This window comes from Rattus norvegicus, chromosome 5 (genome assembly GCF_036323735.1).
Source record: "Rattus norvegicus strain BN/NHsdMcwi chromosome 5, GRCr8, whole genome shotgun sequence".
NCBI classification, from domain to species: Eukaryota; Metazoa; Chordata; class Mammalia; order Rodentia; family Muridae; genus Rattus; species Rattus norvegicus.
Window position 1 is genome coordinate 134,333,528 of NC_086023.1, and position 21,486 is coordinate 134,355,013.

At 41.8% G+C, this 21,486-nt stretch overlaps 1 protein-coding gene across 5 annotated transcripts; it reads right to left on the reverse strand.

Annotated features, from left to right (window-relative positions):
• Positions 1–868: 868 nt before the first annotated feature.
• On the reverse strand, positions 869–18,741 carry Cyp4a3 (cytochrome P450, family 4, subfamily a, polypeptide 3). Of its 5 annotated transcripts, none has more exons than XM_063287400.1 (13): positions 18,503–18,741; positions 17,409–17,541; positions 16,606–16,650; positions 9,116–9,243; positions 8,142–8,266; positions 7,620–7,774; positions 7,121–7,227; positions 6,853–7,043; positions 6,632–6,765; positions 4,571–4,635; positions 4,376–4,452; positions 1,750–1,946; positions 869–1,143 (listed from the first exon to the last, which is right to left on the reverse strand). In XM_063287400.1, the coding sequence occupies exons 1-12, from the start codon at positions 18,695–18,697 to the stop codon at positions 1,778–1,780; spliced, it is 1,524 nt and encodes a 507-aa protein (XP_063143470.1). In that variant the 5' UTR covers positions 18,698–18,741; the 3' UTR covers positions 869–1,143; positions 1,750–1,777.
• Between the last annotated feature and the right edge of the window lie 2,745 nt (positions 18,742–21,486).

The following is a 21,486-nucleotide window of genomic DNA, read 5'->3' on the forward strand; positions in this document are numbered from 1 at the left end:
ACTTCCTCAGTATCTGTAGTTTTTTCTCCCTTTTTCATCTCTAACTTTGTTAATGTGATCCCCCTACCTCTGCCTCCACCCTGAGTTAATTTGGGTATCGATTTTCTCAGAGGACCAACTGGTTGAGGGTTTTGTTGTTGTTTGTTTGTTTATGTTTTATTGATACATCAGCGCTGGTGTTGCCATCTACTCCTTTGGAGCATTAGTTTTCCTTTTGTTCTATGCTTTCACTTATGCTGTTAGGTGACTAATATGAGATCTCACCAATATCTTTATGTAGGTACTTAGTGCTATAAACTTGCCTCTTATAACTGCCTTCATTACATCCCATTGTGTTTTTATTTTCATTTAATTATAAAAACTTTTTATATTTCTTCTTGATTCTGTCTTGACCACTTTTTCATTTTAGGCTTTCTGGTTATGTTTTTTTGTTTGTTTGTTTGTTTCTGTGTTGATATCCAGCTTTAATACATGGTGACCATATAGGGTGCAAAGTGTGATTTCAACTTTATCTGTTGAGACTTGCTGTGTGTCTGAGTCTATGATTAATTTGGAGAATGTTCCATGAGGTACTAAGACAAAGGTCTATTCTTTTGTATTTCGGTGAAGTATTCTCAAAGTATCTGTTAAGTATGTTTGATTTCAGACATCAATTCGATACAGAATTTTGGCTTTGTTTCTGTCTGGGTGACCTGTACATTGGTGAGAGTGAGGTATTGAAGTCATTTACTATCACTATGTAAAGGTCACTATGGACTTTTAGTTGTAGCAGTGATTTATAAACTTGAGTGCCCTTGTGTCTGGTGTACACCCTTCTTTATACTTCCTGCCATTGTCACAAAAGAATCCAGGTACATGCCATGAGAGCTTAACAGAATTCTACAAATCACTAAACTGAATAATCAGAGCACTCTGAACAAATCAGGCCAGGGTAAAATCAGAAAACTCTTTAGCTCCACAAAATCACCAACTTACATTTGTATAAACCAGCCCAGGATTCAACAATCCAAGTACAACCTCTCAGGAGCTGAGAATTCTACCCCATTCTAACAGTGGGGAGCAGATGGCAACAGGCTTCTCTGATGGCTGGCTTGCCAAAAGTGCTTCAGGGAGCATAGGTTCATGCTGAGTAGATTTCTGTATCTTAAATAAAAATATGAAACAGAAATTAATGAAGTGAAATGGATTTATTTACAGTTTGGCCCAAAGTAGCAAAAACTATTCATTTCTCTCTACTGTTCTGTATCAGAATTATTATTTCATAGAAAAGATGAGGCATACATTAATTTCACCATGAGACAAACATAAATATCTAGAAATCTTTTCTTTTCAGCCAACATCCTTCCTCTGGCTGGTGCCAGAATTTTTAGGATTAATTTTCTCCCAGCATGTGATTTTTAAGAACATTTTAATTCATGATGTCCATTGTCCCAAGACTCTGAGAACTGAAGAGAGATAAAGTGCAAGAGTTTCCCTCTAAAATACATCTTTCTCTGTTAGTCCAATGATAATGAGGGGTAAGCAGGCTGGAGGACAGGCTGCTGGCGGCAAGTTCAGTGGCTGGTCAGAGGTGAAAACAGATGGGAAATGGGTCCACGCACAAACTGGGATGGAGTCTGGAGGAAAAGCTACAGAAATGAGGGCAAAAAAATGAGATGACGGGACACTCAGCAGAGAATGGGAATCAAAGAGAAAGCAAAATGAGTATAAATTAGCCAGTAACAAATGCAGGTATTGCAGGCAGCAGACCTCTGGAGCTGTCCTATCTCCACCAGATTTATCTTAGCTTCTTGAGACGCAGGTGGATCCCATTCTTGGACTTCAACACAAGTCTTGCCATAGGGACCGGGATCCTGGTGGGATCTGGCAGCAACTCAAAGCGAAGCAGGGTCAGGGCCACAGCCACCTTCAGCTCATTCATGGCAAACTGTTTCCCAATGCAGTTCCTGAACCAAGCAGGGACACATAAGTAAGATGTGGCCTGAGACTTGCTCTGGGTACGGTGAGTATTGCTCCTTTAGCCTCAGTCCTGTGGGGCATCAGGGTTCCCCTCCATGGTATCAGCCTAATCATTTTATTTATAGACCACATGCCTAAATCATTCCCTTGCTTTGAGATCACTTTCTTTATACGTTATACCACCACCTCAATCCCTTGTCTTCAAGCTTAGGCTCCTGACCTATGATAAATTCTCTAGTTCCTCTGGCTCTCTCTCTCTCTCTCTCTCTCTCTCTCTCTCTCTCTCTCTCTCTCTTTCTTTCCCTATTCCTGTTCTTGGGTGTACAGAATGTCATTTGGACAATGCAGCTCTGTGGTCATGGAGTCCAAGCGCGTGAGTTATTTAATGAGGTAATTACTAACTAGCCAATTCTCTCCACTAACAGTCTCTGGATCTCCAGTGTGAATACTCCTATTCTGGTCAATATGAGAAGGGGTAGGTCACCATCTTGGGGATTATCATCTATATACAAAAATGGATTGATTCTACAATGGGAGTCAAATATCAGTGGTAGAAGCTTGTAGTGAATGGATCTGATTGGGGATCCTCAAACTGGTCCTCCATCTTGCTCCCACTAAGCTTTCAGGCTCTAATCCCTCATTTCCTCCAGGCTACCATCATCAGTAACCATATAATCTTATTCCAGAAAAGGCCTTATTTGCATTTGCATTTTCTTATCTTGGTCTTTGGATCCCCACGGTCACCGTTGCAACACTCTTCCTACTATGCACACCGTCATGTGGGACAGCTCCAGGTGCCCCAGACAGAACCATTCTTAGTGAAGGTTTGTTGAGTTACCACCTCTTACCTGTATAGCTCCACTTCCTATTTCAACTCATGTGGCTGAAAATGCCACTAATGCTTCCCTTCAGCCTTGCTGCCACACCCAAGCAACAAGCTAAGAGTCAGCCAGCTCCCTATCCTCTGTGGCATTCACCTCCTCCTGGACTCTAAGGTAGCAAGGGTGCTTTACTCAAGGACCCACCACACTTCAGGCTATAGGGCAGCAAGGAGTGTGTAACTTTTCATAAGATGTCAGTGAGGGACACATGAGTCTAAGGCAGGAAGAAGGAATGATGGCTGCATCAGGTATAAGTAATTGGCTACATTCTCCTGTCTCAGCAAGGAACGTGGCAGAAAAATACATTTTTAAAATTCTTTTTCATTTGAATTAACGGAGTTGAATTCTAAAAACACAATAATATGCATAGAGGATAAGGATATGTAAGCTAGGAACTTGATAACCTGCGACTCTCCTATCCTCCAATGGCTGCAGTATGCTTTTAGCTGGTTAAGGTGACATTCTTAACTATGGGATAAACTGTGTCAGATGTCTTCCAGTAAAATGCCACATCTGAAGCCTGTTCTGTGGGAGCTAATCCACAGCTTTAAGTTTCACAGAATTGGTAAATCAGAAGAAACGTTTACCTATCATTTTCTCCCCCTTGTGATCTATGATAACATATTAACTCTGATGACCATTGTATCCAACCCTTAAGAAATCTTAGGGGGAATCTGTGGTCTACAGGAATTTTTTATGGCAGCCTTTTAGCTGCTCATCTCCCTCAGAGCTCTGTCACTGCACACATCAGCTAGTGGTGGGCATCATCACTCAACAGAGGATTTCCCTCAGAAGCTATTTAATGTCCTCATTTCCGGTTTCGGCACCACTAGACAAAGTACACCAGGCCTGTTCACTGAAGTCCCTTCCAGCATGCATAGTTCTACAAATTAGGAATGTATATACACGTGATAAGCATTTGTATATGCAGAAAAAATGTTGTGAGGCTAGAAGTAAAAAACGTGTGATGATAGCCCTGGTGTCCAACCTATAGGAAGATGTGAACTCTTACATATATGACTTTAACAGAGGAACCCACAGAGTTTTTAGAATTTTAAACATATCACATTATAGTACTTAATATATATTTGTTACACATATATTTATAGACACATATTTTAAAGATTTATAGAAGCATCCAACTGTTGAGTTAATAAGAAAAGCTATGAGGCTGTAATGAGAATTTTGAGAAAGAGAAATTCATCCTTTAAGATTTTTTAAAAATTCTCAGCTTAATTTCATAGGAAATATAATTCTGAAATATGAAGTTCAGAATTAGTTAAAATACCAAAACATACTAATTTTCATACGGGTGTCTTAGTGGTCACAGGACAGTGGGTTAATAAAAATCTCTGTGTTATACTGAATTGCTGCCTTCTTTCCTTTTGGCACAAACACAAAGACATGATACCATCTACCCACATCTACCAAGAGAAATACATGCAAGTGACCACATAGGGACATAAGCGATCAGAAATATAGAATATTAATATGTGGCAACCCTCCATCCTTTTCCTCCAACCCTTTCCCATCACCTTGCTCCTCCTGAGAATGGCAGATAAGCATGGCTATGGCGAGGAGAATCTGGTGAGAATCTAGAGGGGTCAAACACCTGCAGAGAGAGCACAGGGCCAGCATGGATGGAGTCAAGCCCATTTCCAAGGCAAAAGGATACAGAATGTTTAAAGTTGCAACTGAGTGAGTCTCCACTCTTCCCCAGGCTTTCATACCTTTGGGTTTGGCCAGTAACTTGGGTTATGATGAAGGCCATAAATTAAAATTGTGGTTGTGATACCTGTGGGGGAGAGGAGAAAACATGGAGTAAAACATAATTAAGTCAAATCAGTCTGGAGGTTCCTCAGAAAATTGGAGATTGAACTACCCGAGGACACAGCTGTACCTCTCTTGAGCATATACCCAAAAGATGCTCCAACATATAACAAAGACACATGCTCCACTATGTTGATAGCAGCATTATTTATAATAGCCAGAAGCTGGAAAGAACCCAGATGCCCTTCAACAGAGGAATGGATACAGAAAATGTGGTACATCTACACAATGGAACATTACTCAGCTATCAAAAACAATAACTTTATGAAATTCATAGGCAAATGGTTGGAACTGGAAAATATCATCCTAAGTGAGGTAACCCAATCACAGGAAAACACAGATGGTATGCACTCATTGATAAGTGGCTATTAGCCCAAATGCTTGAATTACCCTAGATGCACAGAACACATGAAACTCAAGAAGGATGACCAAAATGTGAATGTTTCACTCCTTCTTTAAAAGGGGAACAAGAATACCCTTGGCAGGGAATAGGGAGGCAAAGTTTAGAACAGAGGCAGAAGGAACACCCATTCAGAGCCTACCCCACATGTGGCCCAGACATATACAGCCACCAAACTAGATAAAATGGATGAAGCAAAGAAGTGCAGGCTGACAGGAGCCGGATGTAGATCTCTCCTGAGAGACACAGCCAGAATACAGCAAATACGTAGGCAAATGCCAGCAACAAACCACTGAACTGAGAACGGGACCCCCATTGAAGGAATCTTAGAAAGGACTGAAATAGCTTAAGGGGCTTGTGATCCCATATGAAGAACAATGCCAAGCAACCAGAGCTTCCACGGACAAAGCCACTACCCAAAGTCTATACATGAACTGACCCTGGGCTCCAACCTCATAGGTAGCAATGAATAGCCTCGTAAGAGCACCAGAGGAAGGGGAAGCCTTGGTCCTGCCAAGACTGAACACCAGTGAGCCCCCAGTGAACCCCCGGTGAACCCCCAGTGAACGTGATTGTTGAGGGGGAGGGTAGTAATGAGGGGAGGATGGGGGGGGAACACTCATACAGAATGGGAGGGGGTAGGTTTACTGAGATATTGGCCGTGAAACCATGAAGGGGAATAACAATCGAAGTGTAAATAAGAAATACTCAACTTAATAAAAATGGAAAAAAAGAAATGTAAATAAGATTTACCCAAGTTAATAAAGATGGGAAAAAACATAATTAAGCCAAAGAATTGGCTCTAGAGCCAATCCCAGTGGCATGTACATATGGCCTGTATATAAGGAGTCACCGTGTAGAGCTAATGATTCTTTTGGGGATAGGGATTTTAGTGAAATATACATTAGACAACCATAAACCTGATGATGACAGACAGCAAGGAAGTATTGGGGGTACACTGCACTTTAGTGCAATGACAGCACACGTTCATTAAATGTCTTACACACACCATTGAAGAACATACACCAGCTAACAAGGCAAAATTCACTTTCTAACACCCCCAAAAGGCACTGTTTCACGCCCATTTTTCACATGAAATACTAAATTCTCAACGAGTCCCATGATCTTTACTTAGGTTTACACTGTTTGCATGTGGCAGAGGTGGGACCATATACAAGGATGGTTTCGCTAACATGTACCTTGGACATGTGACAAAGGAACTCAGAACTTAGCAGCTCCCCTCTTTCCTCACCTCAGTTTCCTGAGACAAGGGAGCCATGGCACCCACACAAAAGATTCCCTTACCATTTTCATTTGCCTTTACTCATAAACAAAATCTTATCATGACAAGACCTGTGTCTTTTTTTTTTTTCAACCCTGAGTATATTAAGTGACTGCAACTTCAAGGCTGAGAATGACATTTAACCAGCATGTGACATTTCTTCCAGGAGACTTCCTCAGTCTTAACCTTATAATCTCATCTCAAAACTACAAAGTAAGGATCCAGTTTGCTGGGACAACAGAAACACACATGAGCATATAGGTGACTGGATTTGGTTACCTTTGGGTATGGAACGTCCATCTGGGAAGGTGACAGGGGAGCTGAGCTCTCGACTCACAGAAGGTACTGGTGGGTAGAGCCTCAGGGCCTCCTTGATGCACATGGTGGTGTAAGATATCTGGTCCAGGTGGTCCCTGAAATAAAGTCCATCCTGAAGAGTCACACAAAGCTGGGCAGACCAGAAGGTCTCTCCTTTAAGAAGACAGGTGAATGGTTCTCACCATGTGACAGAGGTTCCATCACCCAGAATGCTCTGCACCTCCTCTCTGCATCTCTCTTGGTGCTCAGGGTGGGTGGCCAGAGCATAGAAAACCCAGGAGATTCCACTGGCTGTGGTGTCATGACCCTCAAACATGAATGTGTCCACCTCTGCACGCAGGTCCTCATCAGACAAGCTCTTCCCATCCTCCATCTGAATGAATGTGAGAAAACAGACTTTGTATCTCATCTGTGCTTATGGGCCAAATCTTAACCCTGTTCTCCACTCACTTTGGCAAACAACAGGATGTCCAGGAAATCCAAGTGCCTCTTCTTCCTGGCCTTCTGAAGCTCTTCCTCATTCTGCAGCTGAGCCTTCCTCATTTTGATCACTCCATCTATCCCATGACAGCACTTGTCAGACAGAACACAGAGCTATCGTAATACACACAATCCCTGAACCTAATGTGTGTGTCCTGTGAAGCCCCAGATGCATGTGCAGGTGGGAATCCCGTCATGATTTGAAGTCTACTCAATCTCATATACCTCAAGCCTCCACGCAGGTTCATGGGTCACAGAGCCATGACGGACATGTCCCCAATGTAATAAAATGTGACAATTCCTGTAATGCACTTTTTATGCTAACATTCTTGCTCCCAAAACTTATATCTTAGTAACTGACTCAAGTCCTACAGAGGCTTCTGGCAAACTCACTATGTCTGAGATATCTGATCATGTCTTTGCAATGTACCTGACAAAGAAAGGAAGGCAGGAAGGGGGAAGACAGAACCTGTGTGCTCATGAGCAATCTGGCAGGCCCGGCGGGACAAACGGCCATCAGAGGACATATTGTAGATGATGCTGTTCCCATAAAAGGCACTCCTCACACGAAAGAAAGTCAGGTTGTTTAGATCCTCGACAGCCTTGGTGTAGGACCTGGAATTTCTATGGACAGGAGGTACAATATACTGGTGATTGGGGTATCTTTCCTAAAAATAGAGTAGGTTCTCTATAGTCATTCTTTCAACCATGGAACACGCAATACCAAGGCACACACCACTTCAAGATCTTTTGACCATTGGAACTTTAGACACATGCCAGGGTTCCACAGTGTCTTACTGGGGCTGGCTGGTTTGGTTATGGTTTGAAATAAGAGTTTAGTCCAGAACTGGATAAGAATCTTATGTTTTGTGGAGAGAACGGTCTTACCTGCCCCACTTTCTTCTTACTGACTAACTGACTGAACTTAAATCCTAACTTACTAAACGGACTGGTAAGACCAAAGACTCTACAACAAAGGGTTGTTACTCACACATCCAACTGAACACTGCCCTGATGGCTGAAAGCACACTTCATAACAGTGTCCAGTGTCATCAAGGAGACATAGTGGAAGATCTCTAGAGGGTGATCCTGGTCATCAAGCTTCTCCCATTTGTCCTGTGGTGAGAACGAGACAATTTCTTAATTTTCTTCAGACGACCTGTGTTTAGACTAATACTTTTCTCTTTATCTATAGATAATCAGTCTGGCGTCCCTCTCCATTGAGTTCATTTGCTTCCAGTAAATTAAAAGTATGAAGCAAATGTTTGTAATCTGTTGTCTGCTTCTTCCAAACTCTTTAACAAAACAGCGTATTTTCTCATGGTGTTTAATTGTTGCTTATTTGGTTTTAGAAACAAAGTAATCTTTCAGTTTACAAAAATGGCCCCTTCAAACTTTCAAGACTAAACCAGACTTGAAAAATTTGTATAAACACAAATACAGGAAGGAATAAAATGTATAAAGGAAAAGAAAAGCTGTTGTCCTGGGTGAACATGCCTCATGTGTGCTATTGGTTAATTACATTTCACCTTTTAAATGGTGACGCCAGAAACTAGGACCTAATATGAGGTAAGGATTTGGCAGGTAAGAGTGTGAGGATGTGAACCTGGTTTCTACTTACACATGAGCCACTTAAGATCACACAGAAGGCCTGGGGTCCAAGACATTCTTGTCTTGAAGCTGCCACTATCCAGTCCAGCCAAAAACAGGGAGTTTGCACTGTATGGTGTCTTGTCCACTGTGACAACACTTGGTCCTATATTTACCACAGTGCTCTCTGAAGTGTGTGGCTCCATCCTGCTGAGCAGAAGCTGTCCAATTTATGCAATTGTGGGAGACTTACTTCATAGCAACAACAGGAGTTATTAGTCTATGTGAACGTCTAGAATGTGTTTAAGATTAGAGTCATTGTGGGTGTGTTTTCAGGTGGGTACAAAAAAATGAGAAAGAGACAGAGAAACTCACTAGCATTATACTGACAGAGTCCGCCATGATTTTGACATAGGGTTTGAGGATGCCATAGTGGAAGGCTGGAGTCAACATCCGCCAATGCTGGAACCATTTCTTCCCATTCAACAGGAGCAAACCATAACCTGTACCAGAGACTGATCATTAACGTGTCTGACAGAGGTGGAATCAAAGGTACCCCTGGGATCATTTGGTTACATTAACTGGGATAAAATGGGGAAATAAAAATTCAGTAATAGATTTAGCGGGAGTCCCAAACCCGCAGATCCCTGCCCGCAGTAGCTCTCTGCTTCCAAACCCCATGGGAGAGAGACCTCACTGCCTGGACAGGTAGGCACTCCTGAGACTGCAGAGCAGAAGAGACCACCAACACTGCCCAACCCTGCCCACATCCCTGGCCCAAGAGGAAACTGTATACAGCCTCTGGGTTCCCTTGGATAAGGGCACAGCAGCAGCAGATCCCCTGCGTCTGAGACACCACCAGAAACTGAAGGGACTAACCAGATAATCAGTTCTCTACACCCAAATCCCTTGGGAGGGAGAGCTAAAACCTCAGAGAGGCAGACACGCATGGGAAACCAGAAGAGACTACACTCTGCACACATTATTGATTCCAGAGGAAAACACCAAATGCCATCTGGAACCCTAGTGCATGGAAGCTCCCAGAAAGGGCGGCGCAGATCTCCCTGGTTGTTGCCCCCACGGAGAGTTCGTAGGCAGCACCACATGAGCAAACTTGAGCCTCGGGACCACAGGTAAGACAAACCTTCCTGCTCCAAGCGACCTGCCTGGTGAACTCAGGACACACAGAGGGAAAACTCCTCGAGGACCAGACACTTCCAGTATTTAGCGGGAGTCCCAAACCCGCAGATCCCTGCCCGCAGCAGCTCTCTGCTTCCAAACCCCATGGGAGAGAGACCTCACCGCCTGGACAGGTAGGCACTCCTGAGACTACAGAGCGGAAGAGACCACCAACACTGCCCACCCCTGCCCACATCCCTGGCACAAGAGGAAACTGTATACAGCCTCTGGGTTCCCTTGGAAAAGGGCACAGCAGTAGCTGGTCCCCTGCGTCTGAGACACCACCAGAAACTGAAGGGACTGACCAGATAATCAGTTCTCTACACCCAAATCCCTTGGGAGGGAGAGCTAAAACTTCAGTGAGGCAGACACACCTGGAAAACCAGAAAAGACTGCACTCTGCACACATTACTGATTCCAGAGGAAAACACCAAACGCCATCTGGAACCCTGGTGCACAGAAGTTCCCGGAAAGGGCAGTGCAGATCTTCCTGGTTGCTACCCCCGCGGAGAGCTCGTACACAGCACCCCATGAACAAACTTGAGCCTAGGGACCACAGGTAAGACAAACCTTCATGCTCCAAGTGACCTGCCTGGTGACCTCAAGACACAGGCCCCCAGGAAGAGCTGAAGACTTGTAGATAGGAAAAACTACCCGCCAGAAAGCAGAACACTTTGTTCCCACAACTGGCTGAAAGAAAACAGGAAAACAGGTCTACAGCACCCCTGACACAAAGGCTTATAGGACAACCTAGCCATTGTCAGAAATAGAAGAACAAAGTAATATTAGAGATAATCTGATAGCGAGGGGCAAATGCAGGAATCCAAGCAACAGAAACCAAGACTACATGGCATCATCGGAACCCAATTCTCCCACCAAAGCAAACACGGAATATCCAAACACGCCAGAAAAGCAAGATCTATTTCAAAATCATATTTGATCATGATGCTGGAGGAATTCAAGAAAGACGTGAAAAACTCCCCTAGAGAAACACAGGAAAACATTAATAAACAAGTAGAAGCCTACAGAGAGGAATCGCAAAAATCCCTGAAAGAATTACAGGAAAACATAAATAAACAAGTAGAAGCCCATAGAGAGGAGTCACAAAAATCCCTGAAAGAATTCCAGGAAAACACAATCAAACAGTTGAAGGAATGAAAAATGGAAATAGAAGCAATCAAGAAAGAACACATGGAAACAACCCTGGATATACAAAACCAAAAGAAGAGACAAGGAGCCGTAGATACTGGCTTCACCAACAGAATACAAGAGATGGAAGAGAGAATCTCAGGAGCAGAAGATTCCATAGAAATCATCGACTCAATTGTCAAAGATGATGTACAGCAGAAAAAGCTACTGGTCCAAAACATACAGGAAATCCAGGACTCAATGAGAAGATCAAACCTAAGGATAATAAGTATAGAAGAGAGTGAAGACTCCCAGCTCAAAGGACCAGTAAATATATTCAACAAAATCATAGAAGAAAACTTCCCTAACCTAAAGAAAGAGATACCCATAAGCATACAAGAAGCCTACAGAACTCCAAATAGATTGTACCAGAAAAGAAACTCCTCCCGTCACATAATACTCAAAACACCAAACAAACAAAATAAAGAAAGAATATTAAAAGCAGTAAGAAAAATACATCGGGTAACATATAAAGGCAGACCTATCAGAATCACACCAGACTTTTCACCTGAGACTATGAAAGCCAGAAGATCCTGGACAGTTGTCATACAGACCCTAAGAGAACACAAATGCCAGCCCAGGTTGCTGTATCCTACAAAACTCTCAATTAACATAGATGGAGAAACCAAGATATTCCATGATAACACCAAATTTACACAATATCTTTCTACAAATCCAGCACTACAAAGGATAATAAATGGTAAAGCCCAACATAAGGAGGCAAGCTATACCCTAGAAGAAGCAAGAAACTAATCGTCTTGGCAACAAAACAAAGAGAAGAAAAGCACACAAACATAACCTCACATCCAAATATGAATATAACAGGAAGCAATAATCACTATTCCTTAATATCTCTCAATATCAATGGCCTCAACTCCCCAATAAAAAGACATAGATTAACAAACTGGATATGCAACGAGGACCCTGCATTCTGCTGCCTACACAAAACACACCTCAGAGACAAAGACAGACACTACCTCAGAGTGAAAGGCTGGAAAACAACTTTCCATGCAAATGGTCAAAAGAAGCAAGCTGGAGTAGCCATTCTAATATCAAATAAAATCAATTTTCAACTAAAAGTCGTCAAAAATGATAAGGAAGGACACTTCATATTCATCAAAGGAAAAATTCACCGAGATGAACTCTCAATCCTAAATATCTATGCCCCAAATACAAGGGCACCTACATACGTAAAAGAAACCTTACTAAAGCTCAAAACACATATTGCACCTCACACAATAATAGTAGGAGATTTCAACACCCCACTCTCATCAATGGACAGATCATGGAAACAGAAATTAAACAGAGACGTAGACAGACTAAGAGAAGTCATGAGCCAAATGGACTTAACGGATATTTATAGAACATTCTATCCTAAAGCAAAAGGATATACCTTCTTCTCAGCTCCTCATGGTACTTTCTCCAAAATTTACCATATACTTGGTCAAAAAATGGGCCTCAACAGGTACAGAAAGATAGAAATAATCCCATGCGTGCTATCAGACCACCACGGCCTGAAGCTGGTCTTCAATAACAATAAGGGAAGAACGCCCACATATACATGGAAGTTGAACAATGCTCTACTCAATTATAACCTGGTCAAGGAAAAAATAAAGAAAGAAATTAAAGACTTCTTAGAATTTAATGAAAATGAAGGTACAACATACCCAAACTTATGGGACACAATGAAAGCTGTGATAAGGGGAAAACTCATAGTGCTGAGTGCCTGCAGAAAGAAACAAGAAAGAGCATATGTCACCAGCTTGACAGCACACCTAAAAGCTCTAGAACAAAAAGAAGAAAATACACCCAGGAAGAGTAGAAGGCAGGAAATAATCAAACTCAGAGCTGAAATCAACCAAGTAGAAACAAAAAGGACCATAGAAAGAATCAACAGAACCAAAAGTTGGTTCTTTGAGAAAATCAACAAGATAGATAAACCCTTAGCCAGACTAACGAGAGGACACAGAGAGTGTGTCCAAATTAACAAAATCAGAAATGAAAAGGGAGACATAACTACAGATTCAGAGGAAATTCAAAAAATCATCAGATCTTACTATAAAAGCCTATATTCAACAAAACTTGAAAATCTACAGGAAATGGACAATTTCCTAGACAGATACCAAGTACCGAAGTTAAATCTGGAAGAGATAAACCAGTAAAACAACCCCATAACTCCTAAGGAAATAGAAGCAGTCATTAAAGGTCTCCCAACCAAAAAGAGCCCAGGTCCAGACCGGTTTAGAGCAGAATTCTATCAGACCTTCATAGAAGACCTCATACCAATACTATCCAAACTATTCCACAAAATTGAAACAGATGTAGCACTACTGAATTCCTTCTATAAAGCCACAATTACTCTTATACCTAAACCACACGAAGACCCAACAAAGAAAGAGAACTTCAGACCAATTTCCATTATGAATATCGACACAAAAATACTCAATAAAATTCTGGCAAACCGAATCCAAGAGCACATCAAAACAATCATCCACCATGATCAAGTAGGCTTCATCCCAGGCATGCAGGGATGGTTTAATATACGGAAAACCATCAACGTGATCCATTATATAAACAAACTGAAAGAACAAAACCACATGATCATTTCATTAGGTGCTGAGAAAGCATTTGATAAAATTCAACACCCCTTCATGATAAAAGTCCTGGAAAGAATAGGAATTCAAGGCCCATACCTAAACATAGTAAAAGCCATATACAGCAAACCAGTTGCTAACATTAAACTAAATGGAGAGAAACTTGAAGCAATCACACTAAAATCAGGGACTAGACAAGGCTGCCCACTCTCTCCCTACTTATTCAATATAGTTCTTGAAGTTCTAGACAGAGCAATCAGACAACAAAAGGAGGTCAAGGGGATACAGATCAGAAAAGAAGTCAAAATATCACTATTTGCAGATGATATGATAGTATATTTAAGTGATCCCAAAAGTTCCACCAGAGAACTACTAAAGCTGATAAACAACTTCAGCAAAGTGGCTAGGTATAAAATTAACTCAAATAAATCAGTAGCCTTCCTCTACACAAAAGAGAAACAAGCCGAGAAAGAAATTAGGGAAACGACACCCTTCATAATAGACCCAAATAATATAAAGTACCTCGGTGTGACTTTAACCAAGCAAGTAAAAGATCCGTACAACAAGAACTTCAAGACTCTGAAGAAAGAAATTGAAGAAGACCTCAGAAGATGGAAAGATCTCCCATGCTCATGGATTGGCAGGATTAATATAGTAAAAATGGCCATTTTACCAAAAGCGATCTACAGATTCAGTGCAATCCCCATCAAAATACCAATCCATTTCTTCAAAGAGTTAGACAGAACAATTTGCAAGTTCATCTGGAATAACAAAAAACCCAGGATAGTTAAAACTATCTTCAAAAATAAAAGGACTTCAGGGGGAATCACTATCCCTGAACTCAAGCAGTATTACAGAGCAATAGTGATAAAAACTGCATGGTATTGGTACAGAGACAGACAGATAGACCAATGGGACAGAATTGAAGACCCAGAAATGAACCCACACACATATGGGCACTTGATTTTTGACGAAGGAGCCAAAACCATCCAATGGAAAAAAGATATCATTTTCAGCAAATGGTGCTGGTTCAACTGGAGGACAACATGTAGAAGAATGCAGAGCGATCCATGCTTATCACCCTGTACAAAGCTTAAGTCCAAGTGGATCAAGGACCTCCACATCACACCAGATACACTCAAACTAATAGAAGAAACACTAGGGCAGCATCTTGAACACATGGGCACTGGAAAAAATTTCCTGAACAAAACACCAATGGCTTATGCTCTAAGATCAAGAATCGACAAATGGGATCTCATAAAACTGCAAAGCTTCTGTAAGGCAAAGGACACTGTGGTTAGGACAAAATGGCAACCAACAGATTGGGAAAAGATCTTTACCAATCCTACAACAGATAGAGGGCTTATATCCAAAATATACAAAGAACTCAAGAAGTTAGACCGCAGGGAGACAAATAACCCTATTAAAAATGGGGTGCAGAGCTAAACAAAGAATTCATAGCTGAGGAATGCCGAATGGCTGAGAAACACCTAAAGAAATGTTCAACATCTTTAGTCATAAGGGAAATGCAAATCAAAAGAACCCTGAGATTTCACCTCACACCAGTCAGAATGGCTAAGATCAAAAACTCATGTGACAGCAGATGCTGGCCAGGATGTAGAGAAAGAGGAACACTCCTCCATTGTTGGTGGGATTGCAGACTGGTACAGCCATTCTGGAAATCAGTCTGGAGGTTCCTCAGAAAATTGGACATTGAACTACCTGAGCATCCAGCTATACCTCTCTTGGGCATATACCCAAAAGATGCCCCAACATATAACAAAGACACATGCTCCACTATGTTCATAGCAGCCTTATTTATAATAGCCAGAAGCTGGAAAGAACCCAGATGCCCTTCAACAGAGGAATGGATACAGAAAATGTGGTACATCTACACAATGGAATATTACTCAGCTATCAAAAACAATGAATTTATGAAATTCATAGGCAAATGGTTGGAACTGGAAAATATCATCCTGAGTGAGGTAACCCAATCACAGAAAAACACACATGGTATGCACTCATTGAAAAGTGGCTATTATCCCAAATGCTTGAATTACCCTAGATGCCTACAACAAATGACACTCAAGACGGATGATCAAAATGTGAATGCTTCACTCCTTCTTTAAAAGGGGAACAAGAATACCCTTGGCAGGGAATAGAGAGGCAAAGATTAAAACAAAGACAGAAGGAACACCCATTCAGAGCCTGCCCCACATGTGGCCCATACATATACAGCCACCCAATTAGACAAGATGAATGAAGCTAAGAAGTGCAGACTGACAGGAGCCTGATGTAGATATCTCCTGAGAGACAGAGCCAGAATACAGCAAATACAGAGGCGAATGCCAGCAGCAAACCACTGAACTGAGAACAGGACCCCTGTTGAAGGAATCAGAGAAAGAACTGGAAGAGCTTGAAGGGGCTCGAGCCCCCATATGAACAACAATGCCAAGCAACCAGAGCTTCCAGGGACTAAGCCACTACCTAAAGACTATACATGGACTGACCCTGGACTCTGACCTCATAGGTAGCAGTGAATATCCTAGTAAGATCACCAGTGTAAGGGGAAGCCCTGGGTCCTGCTAAGACTGAACCCCCAGTGAACATGATTGTTGGGGGGAGGGTGGCAATGGGGGGAGGGTTGGGAGGGGAACACCCATAAAGAAGCGGAGGGGGAGGGGTTAGGGGGATGTTGGCCCATAAACCAGGAAAGGGAATAACACTCGAAATGTAAATAAGAAATACTCAAGTTAATAAAAAAAAAAAAACTAAGGACTGATTAGGAGAAGAGAAATAATGCTTGATTTAGGAATGGATCATGACACTGTGACCAGTCACCCATTCCTCTCCATTAGCAAGGGAGTATTGAAGAAAACACACTCCTTATTTTAATATACTTACCAATCCAGGGAGCAAGGAATTGATAAATTCCAGAAGCCTTTGGATCTGAAAAGTAAGACAGATCTTGAGGACCAGATATTCAAAAGGTTGAGGACGGTGTTCAAAACTACAAGCTTTTTCTTTCATTTTTCAGAATTTTAAAAATTATTATTTGTGGTGCACCTGCTACAGTGTCTGTGTAGAGTTCAGAAGACAACTCTGTGGAGTTAGTTCATTCCTCCCACTGAATTCAATGTGGGTTTCAGAGCTCAACATTAGGTCATCAGGCTTGAGCAGCAAACCCCTGCACCAACCGAGTCATTTCAAGTTGATGCATTCCCACTCACACTGCCTTCCTTTCCTTTCTGTCTTTGTATTGCCAGTTAGCTCGACTTAGGAAGGCAGACTTCATTGTATCAGCAATGAATGTCTCTGTCATTATGATGTTTGGAAAATTGGTAAAACACATCAACTCAATTTAGTTAGGAAAAGGAAGGAAGGAAGGGAGGGAGGGAGGAAGGGAGGGAGGGAGGGAGGGAGGGAGGGAGGGAGGGAGGGAAGAAGGAAGGAAGGAAGGAAGGAAGGAAGGAAGGAAGGAAGGAAGGAAGGAAGGAAGGAAGAAAATTTAAGCCTTGTGCAGTTATTTTAAGTGCTGAGAACTATCTAAGTATTGCTAGCCATATGTTGGTCTCTAGACAGTGTGAATGGTAGGTATTAATTAGACATCGATGGCTAAAGTGTCACTCTTTTCTAATATTACACAGACTTGTAATGAACTTTGGATGACAGATATGCTACAGATGTAAATGAGATTGGACTCTCACCTGATCTTCCCAGAACCACCTTCACATAGTCAGGGTCATAGAGCAGGACTCGTGTTTTGCTCCCTGAGAGCCACTGTAAGCAGGCACCTGGGAATTTCTCTACCCACGTAAGAACCTGCTGGAATTCTCTGTCCTTTGGGAACAGATATCAAAGAAAAGACAAATTCATAAAGATGTTCTTTGGCATCTAGTGCTTTGTGTGGTATGGAAGATGCAGGACCACCACAGGGGCATTGCTCCAGAATGTTCAGGAAAAGGTAGAAATTTGAGTTGGCTTGATGATCTGTCCTTTTTGTCCCTTCCATCTAGGCCATTGCTATGTCCACAGATTTGCCCTAGCCAGATCCTGGACCCTTGTTAGATGAAGCTAAGGCTCCTTAGAGAAGCTACTGGGGAAAGAGCTCTGAGTTTAATATTCTTAAATGTGGCTAAGTGTGTGATCCCTCACTGAGTGCCTCTTCACACAGACCCAGCCAAATTATATTCTGCTGAGAGCTGGTATCACAGTCAGCCATTCTTAAAGCTTATATACACTTGAGTGTGGGGGACGCTAACTAATCCAGCAAGTTTCAGAGGCTCCACGAAGCCCTTGAGTTGGTTGCTTTCTGAACTCGAGGAGTTCCCTTGCAGGATGGAATGTTTCCCCTCCCCCATAGAACTTCCTTTATCATAAGGGACTTTCTTTCTGGATGGAAGGTTGTACCTCTCTTTAGAACACCCTGTATTGTAATCATCTCTGTTTCTCTCCAAACTGGGAAGTTTCAATCTCAGAGGAAACTGATAGACAGCATTGAAAGCATCACTTCTAGAAGTTCTCTCAGATAACAGCCTAGATTGGTTGCTTCTCTATAGCTAACATCACCCACCCACTCCATAAAGCCAGGCTGTTTTCCCATTCCCTTCTACATCCTGAGATTTGAGTCCTATTGTCATCATGTATCTTTTTAAAAAGAGTATGCCCCACACGATTAAGGCAAGCCTGCTCTTAGAAGTAAACCCAGTGTTCTTCAGAAACTACATGATTATCACAGAGCAGACTGCCCTGTATAACATTCCTACTTTTCATACTCTTCCATGCTCTCCCTTCTTCCTACCTTCAGGTCGTGGCCCCAAAGCCAGTGGGAAGGCGTGGATGGGAACTTCTCGAGGGCCTTGAGCAGCCATTGCCTTCGTAAGTAGAATTGGACTGCCTTGAACAGCACCAGAAATAGACTGAGCAGGAAGGCCCCTTGGAAGAACCCAGAGACACCATCCAGGGATCTTGTAGGGGTAAATACAGAGAAACCCATGGTTAATGGTTTCTGGATCACTAGGGTCACTGAACATTTGGAACACCTGCATTTAAATCATGAGGAGGTAGACACACCTACTTGTGGGAGGGAGCGTAGAAAAACAGAGACTGACCTCAGACTCCAAAGTTTATTACTCTGCAACATCAACTTTGGTAAACAGTAAAGACAAATCCCTAGTAGCTGGTCTTGGTAAAGTCTATGTATATACCCACTCTCTTATCTCTGAACTACTCATAAATATTTATTGAACACATATTGCACATTATGTAGTATCCTCATTTATGAATGAGGTAGACTCATGAAATAGACATTAACTTTGATATCAAAAGATTCATATTCAAATTTACCAAGCATTTCATAGGTATAGGTGCTTGTACTGTTTTCATAATTTCAGGATGAAAGGATGACAAGGGAAATTGGTGTTCAGATGAATATAATTGCTGGGTTCTACACATAGTCATCCTTGCATCTGGACTCCAAATCCAGCTGTTTCTTCCACTTTCCCCGAGGCATGCCACAATCACTTCCAGTTGTGATCCAGGACGGATATGTCAGCAGGTGGAACACTGCAGTTGCATTCAGGTGGCTCAAGACTAAGATTAGCCTCACCACATACACAGCCTGTGACAGACTCTCTGTGCCTCAGTGTTTTCATTGAGTAGACTAATAATGCCTCTCTTTCCCAAATACCTAAGTTTCCCATCACCTATTCAGTCATTCATTAATTTAAGACATATCTATTGAACTCAGGGCAAATTCTAAAAGAGAAATTAGTGCATTTATACATATTGTGCCTTGCCTGGAAGAAATTAATGCCTACCCAGGATGAATAAAGCAAAAGTTTAAAAAATGAAGTATTGAAGGATTACTAGCCAATCAACTGAAGAGTGCTGAGATGTTTTCCAACAATCTCATTTATTTATGGATTTTGTGGAGATATTATTTAAGCAAAGAAAGAATTTTTTGTGAGTCTACTCATTAGCACGAAAGTGGATAGGTAGGAAGGTCCTGAGGATCTGGGAGGGGTTTGGGGAGTGAAAATATTTGATCAAAATAGATTGCATAAAAAATAAGTAAAAAATAAATTTTAAGAATGACAAATTTTTAGAAGAGAAACAAAAAAGTTAAAGGGTGGAGATAAGCCCTTCTCTAAGGTTCTTAGCTTCACCTCGTTCATGATTATCTTCCATAAATCAATCCTCACTCTGAAGACCCCAGAGAAGCATATACAAAAGATATTTCAACAGGAATATCTAAGAAGGCAGCTCATTCACTCTACCAGGAATGACTGTTTGCTCCTAACTTGGTCTTTCACCTGTCCAAATGTTTTCTTTAACACACTCCTATTTGTCTTCCACTGTGACACAACATGCATAACCCATGGTTCTTTCTTTCTTTCCACAGTTCTGAGCTTTTGTCAAAACCAAAAACCAAGGGGACATGTTCTATCTGTCTGAACTTTTACCCAAATTTGTGGTCATTTTACAACTTCAAATATTTGTTGGATGAGTAAATTATTGAAAGATCCAGGCACGCTGTGAATATTTAGCAAGACATTATGATCTAGTCTAACGGAACGGGTCAACTGGTACCCTTTCTCCTTCCCTACTTGGATCCTCTACCACTCTTACTTGCAGATTGGGAGGCCAGAGTGGAAAGAGCTTTGGCATCCACGACTACTGCTGAATTTTAGTTTTGACTGCTTCCTTCTCTGAATCTGAGTTCTTTATAATTTGACCCATATTGTGGTAATCAGGAACACAGATCAGGTAAGTATTACGTTCAGATCACTAGTACAGGCACTTGCCCCGCTTTCTCCCACAGTTCTCCAAAAGAATGCTTAAAAAAAATCAGGGAATGCGGCCAGACACTTAATACTGTTTATCCCCGCAACACGTTCTACAGTAATTTTACCACTTTCATAGGTTCAGCAATTAAGAGTGTTGGTTGCTTTCCAGAGGGCCTGTGTTCTATTTCCAGCACCCATTTGGCAGCTCATAACCAATGATCCAAACCCAGGGAATCTGACACCCTCTTCTGGCCTCCGCTGGCACTACATGCCTGAGGAGCACAGACACACGTGGAAGTAAAATACCCAGGGACATTAAATAAATAGTTTTTCTTTAAATTAGGGGAATCGTCAGGAAAATGGATGAGTAGAGGTGCTTCACTTCTTCGTTCTAATTTAAAAAAAAACAGAAAGACAAAAGCAAATGAAGATAAATTGCACCAAACACTGATGCACAAAAGTACCATTATTAGATTCAAAACCAAAGACTGGCTCCAATACAGTAACAGTGGGTATTTCCAATACCCTACTCTCACCAGTATACAGAGCATTCCCAACACACAAAAAAGAACCAGACGGACAGGCAGGCAGGCGGCAGACAGACAGACAGGCAGACAGAGAAGCCCTGAAGTTATATGACCTCATAAATCAAATGGACCCAGTGGACATCTACATTCCACCCAAACTCTTCAAACTGCAGCTGCTTCCGGGACCCTACATGGTTGTTTACTGAACTCTCACAGCGCTTGAGAAACAAACTCCAACTAAAGCATTAGCTATCTCCTGAGACATGGTCTGGGAAATCTTGGAAAAAACACTGTTGCTTTTATAAAAGTATGATTTTAATACTCCATTCATCGTCTAACTGTGTTTATGCATTTTCCATTTGATGGTAATATTTTTATGCTTGGATCACCCCTCCCAGCCCTCCCTGTATTTAATTTCACAGAATTCACTAGAGCAGGAGAAAGAAGTAGGAAATTCAGATATAATAGAA

What these genes read in the sequence shown, in the direction of transcription:
- Cyp4a3 (XM_039109590.2), bottom strand. Translation starts at nt 18,697, where the DNA reads ATGGGTTTCTCTGTATTTACCCCTACAAGATCCCTGGATGGTGTCTCT. An exon ending in TTTGGGGCCACGACCTGAAG is followed by an intron (nt 17,542 to 18,502) that starts GTAGGAAGAAGG and finishes CTGTTCCCAAAG; the next exon opens with GACAGAGAATTCCAGCAGGT. An exon ending in GATTGCTCATGAGCACACAG is followed by an intron (nt 7,228 to 7,619) that starts GTTCTGTCTTCC and finishes GTCATGGGATAG; the next exon opens with ATGGAGTGATCAAAATGAGG.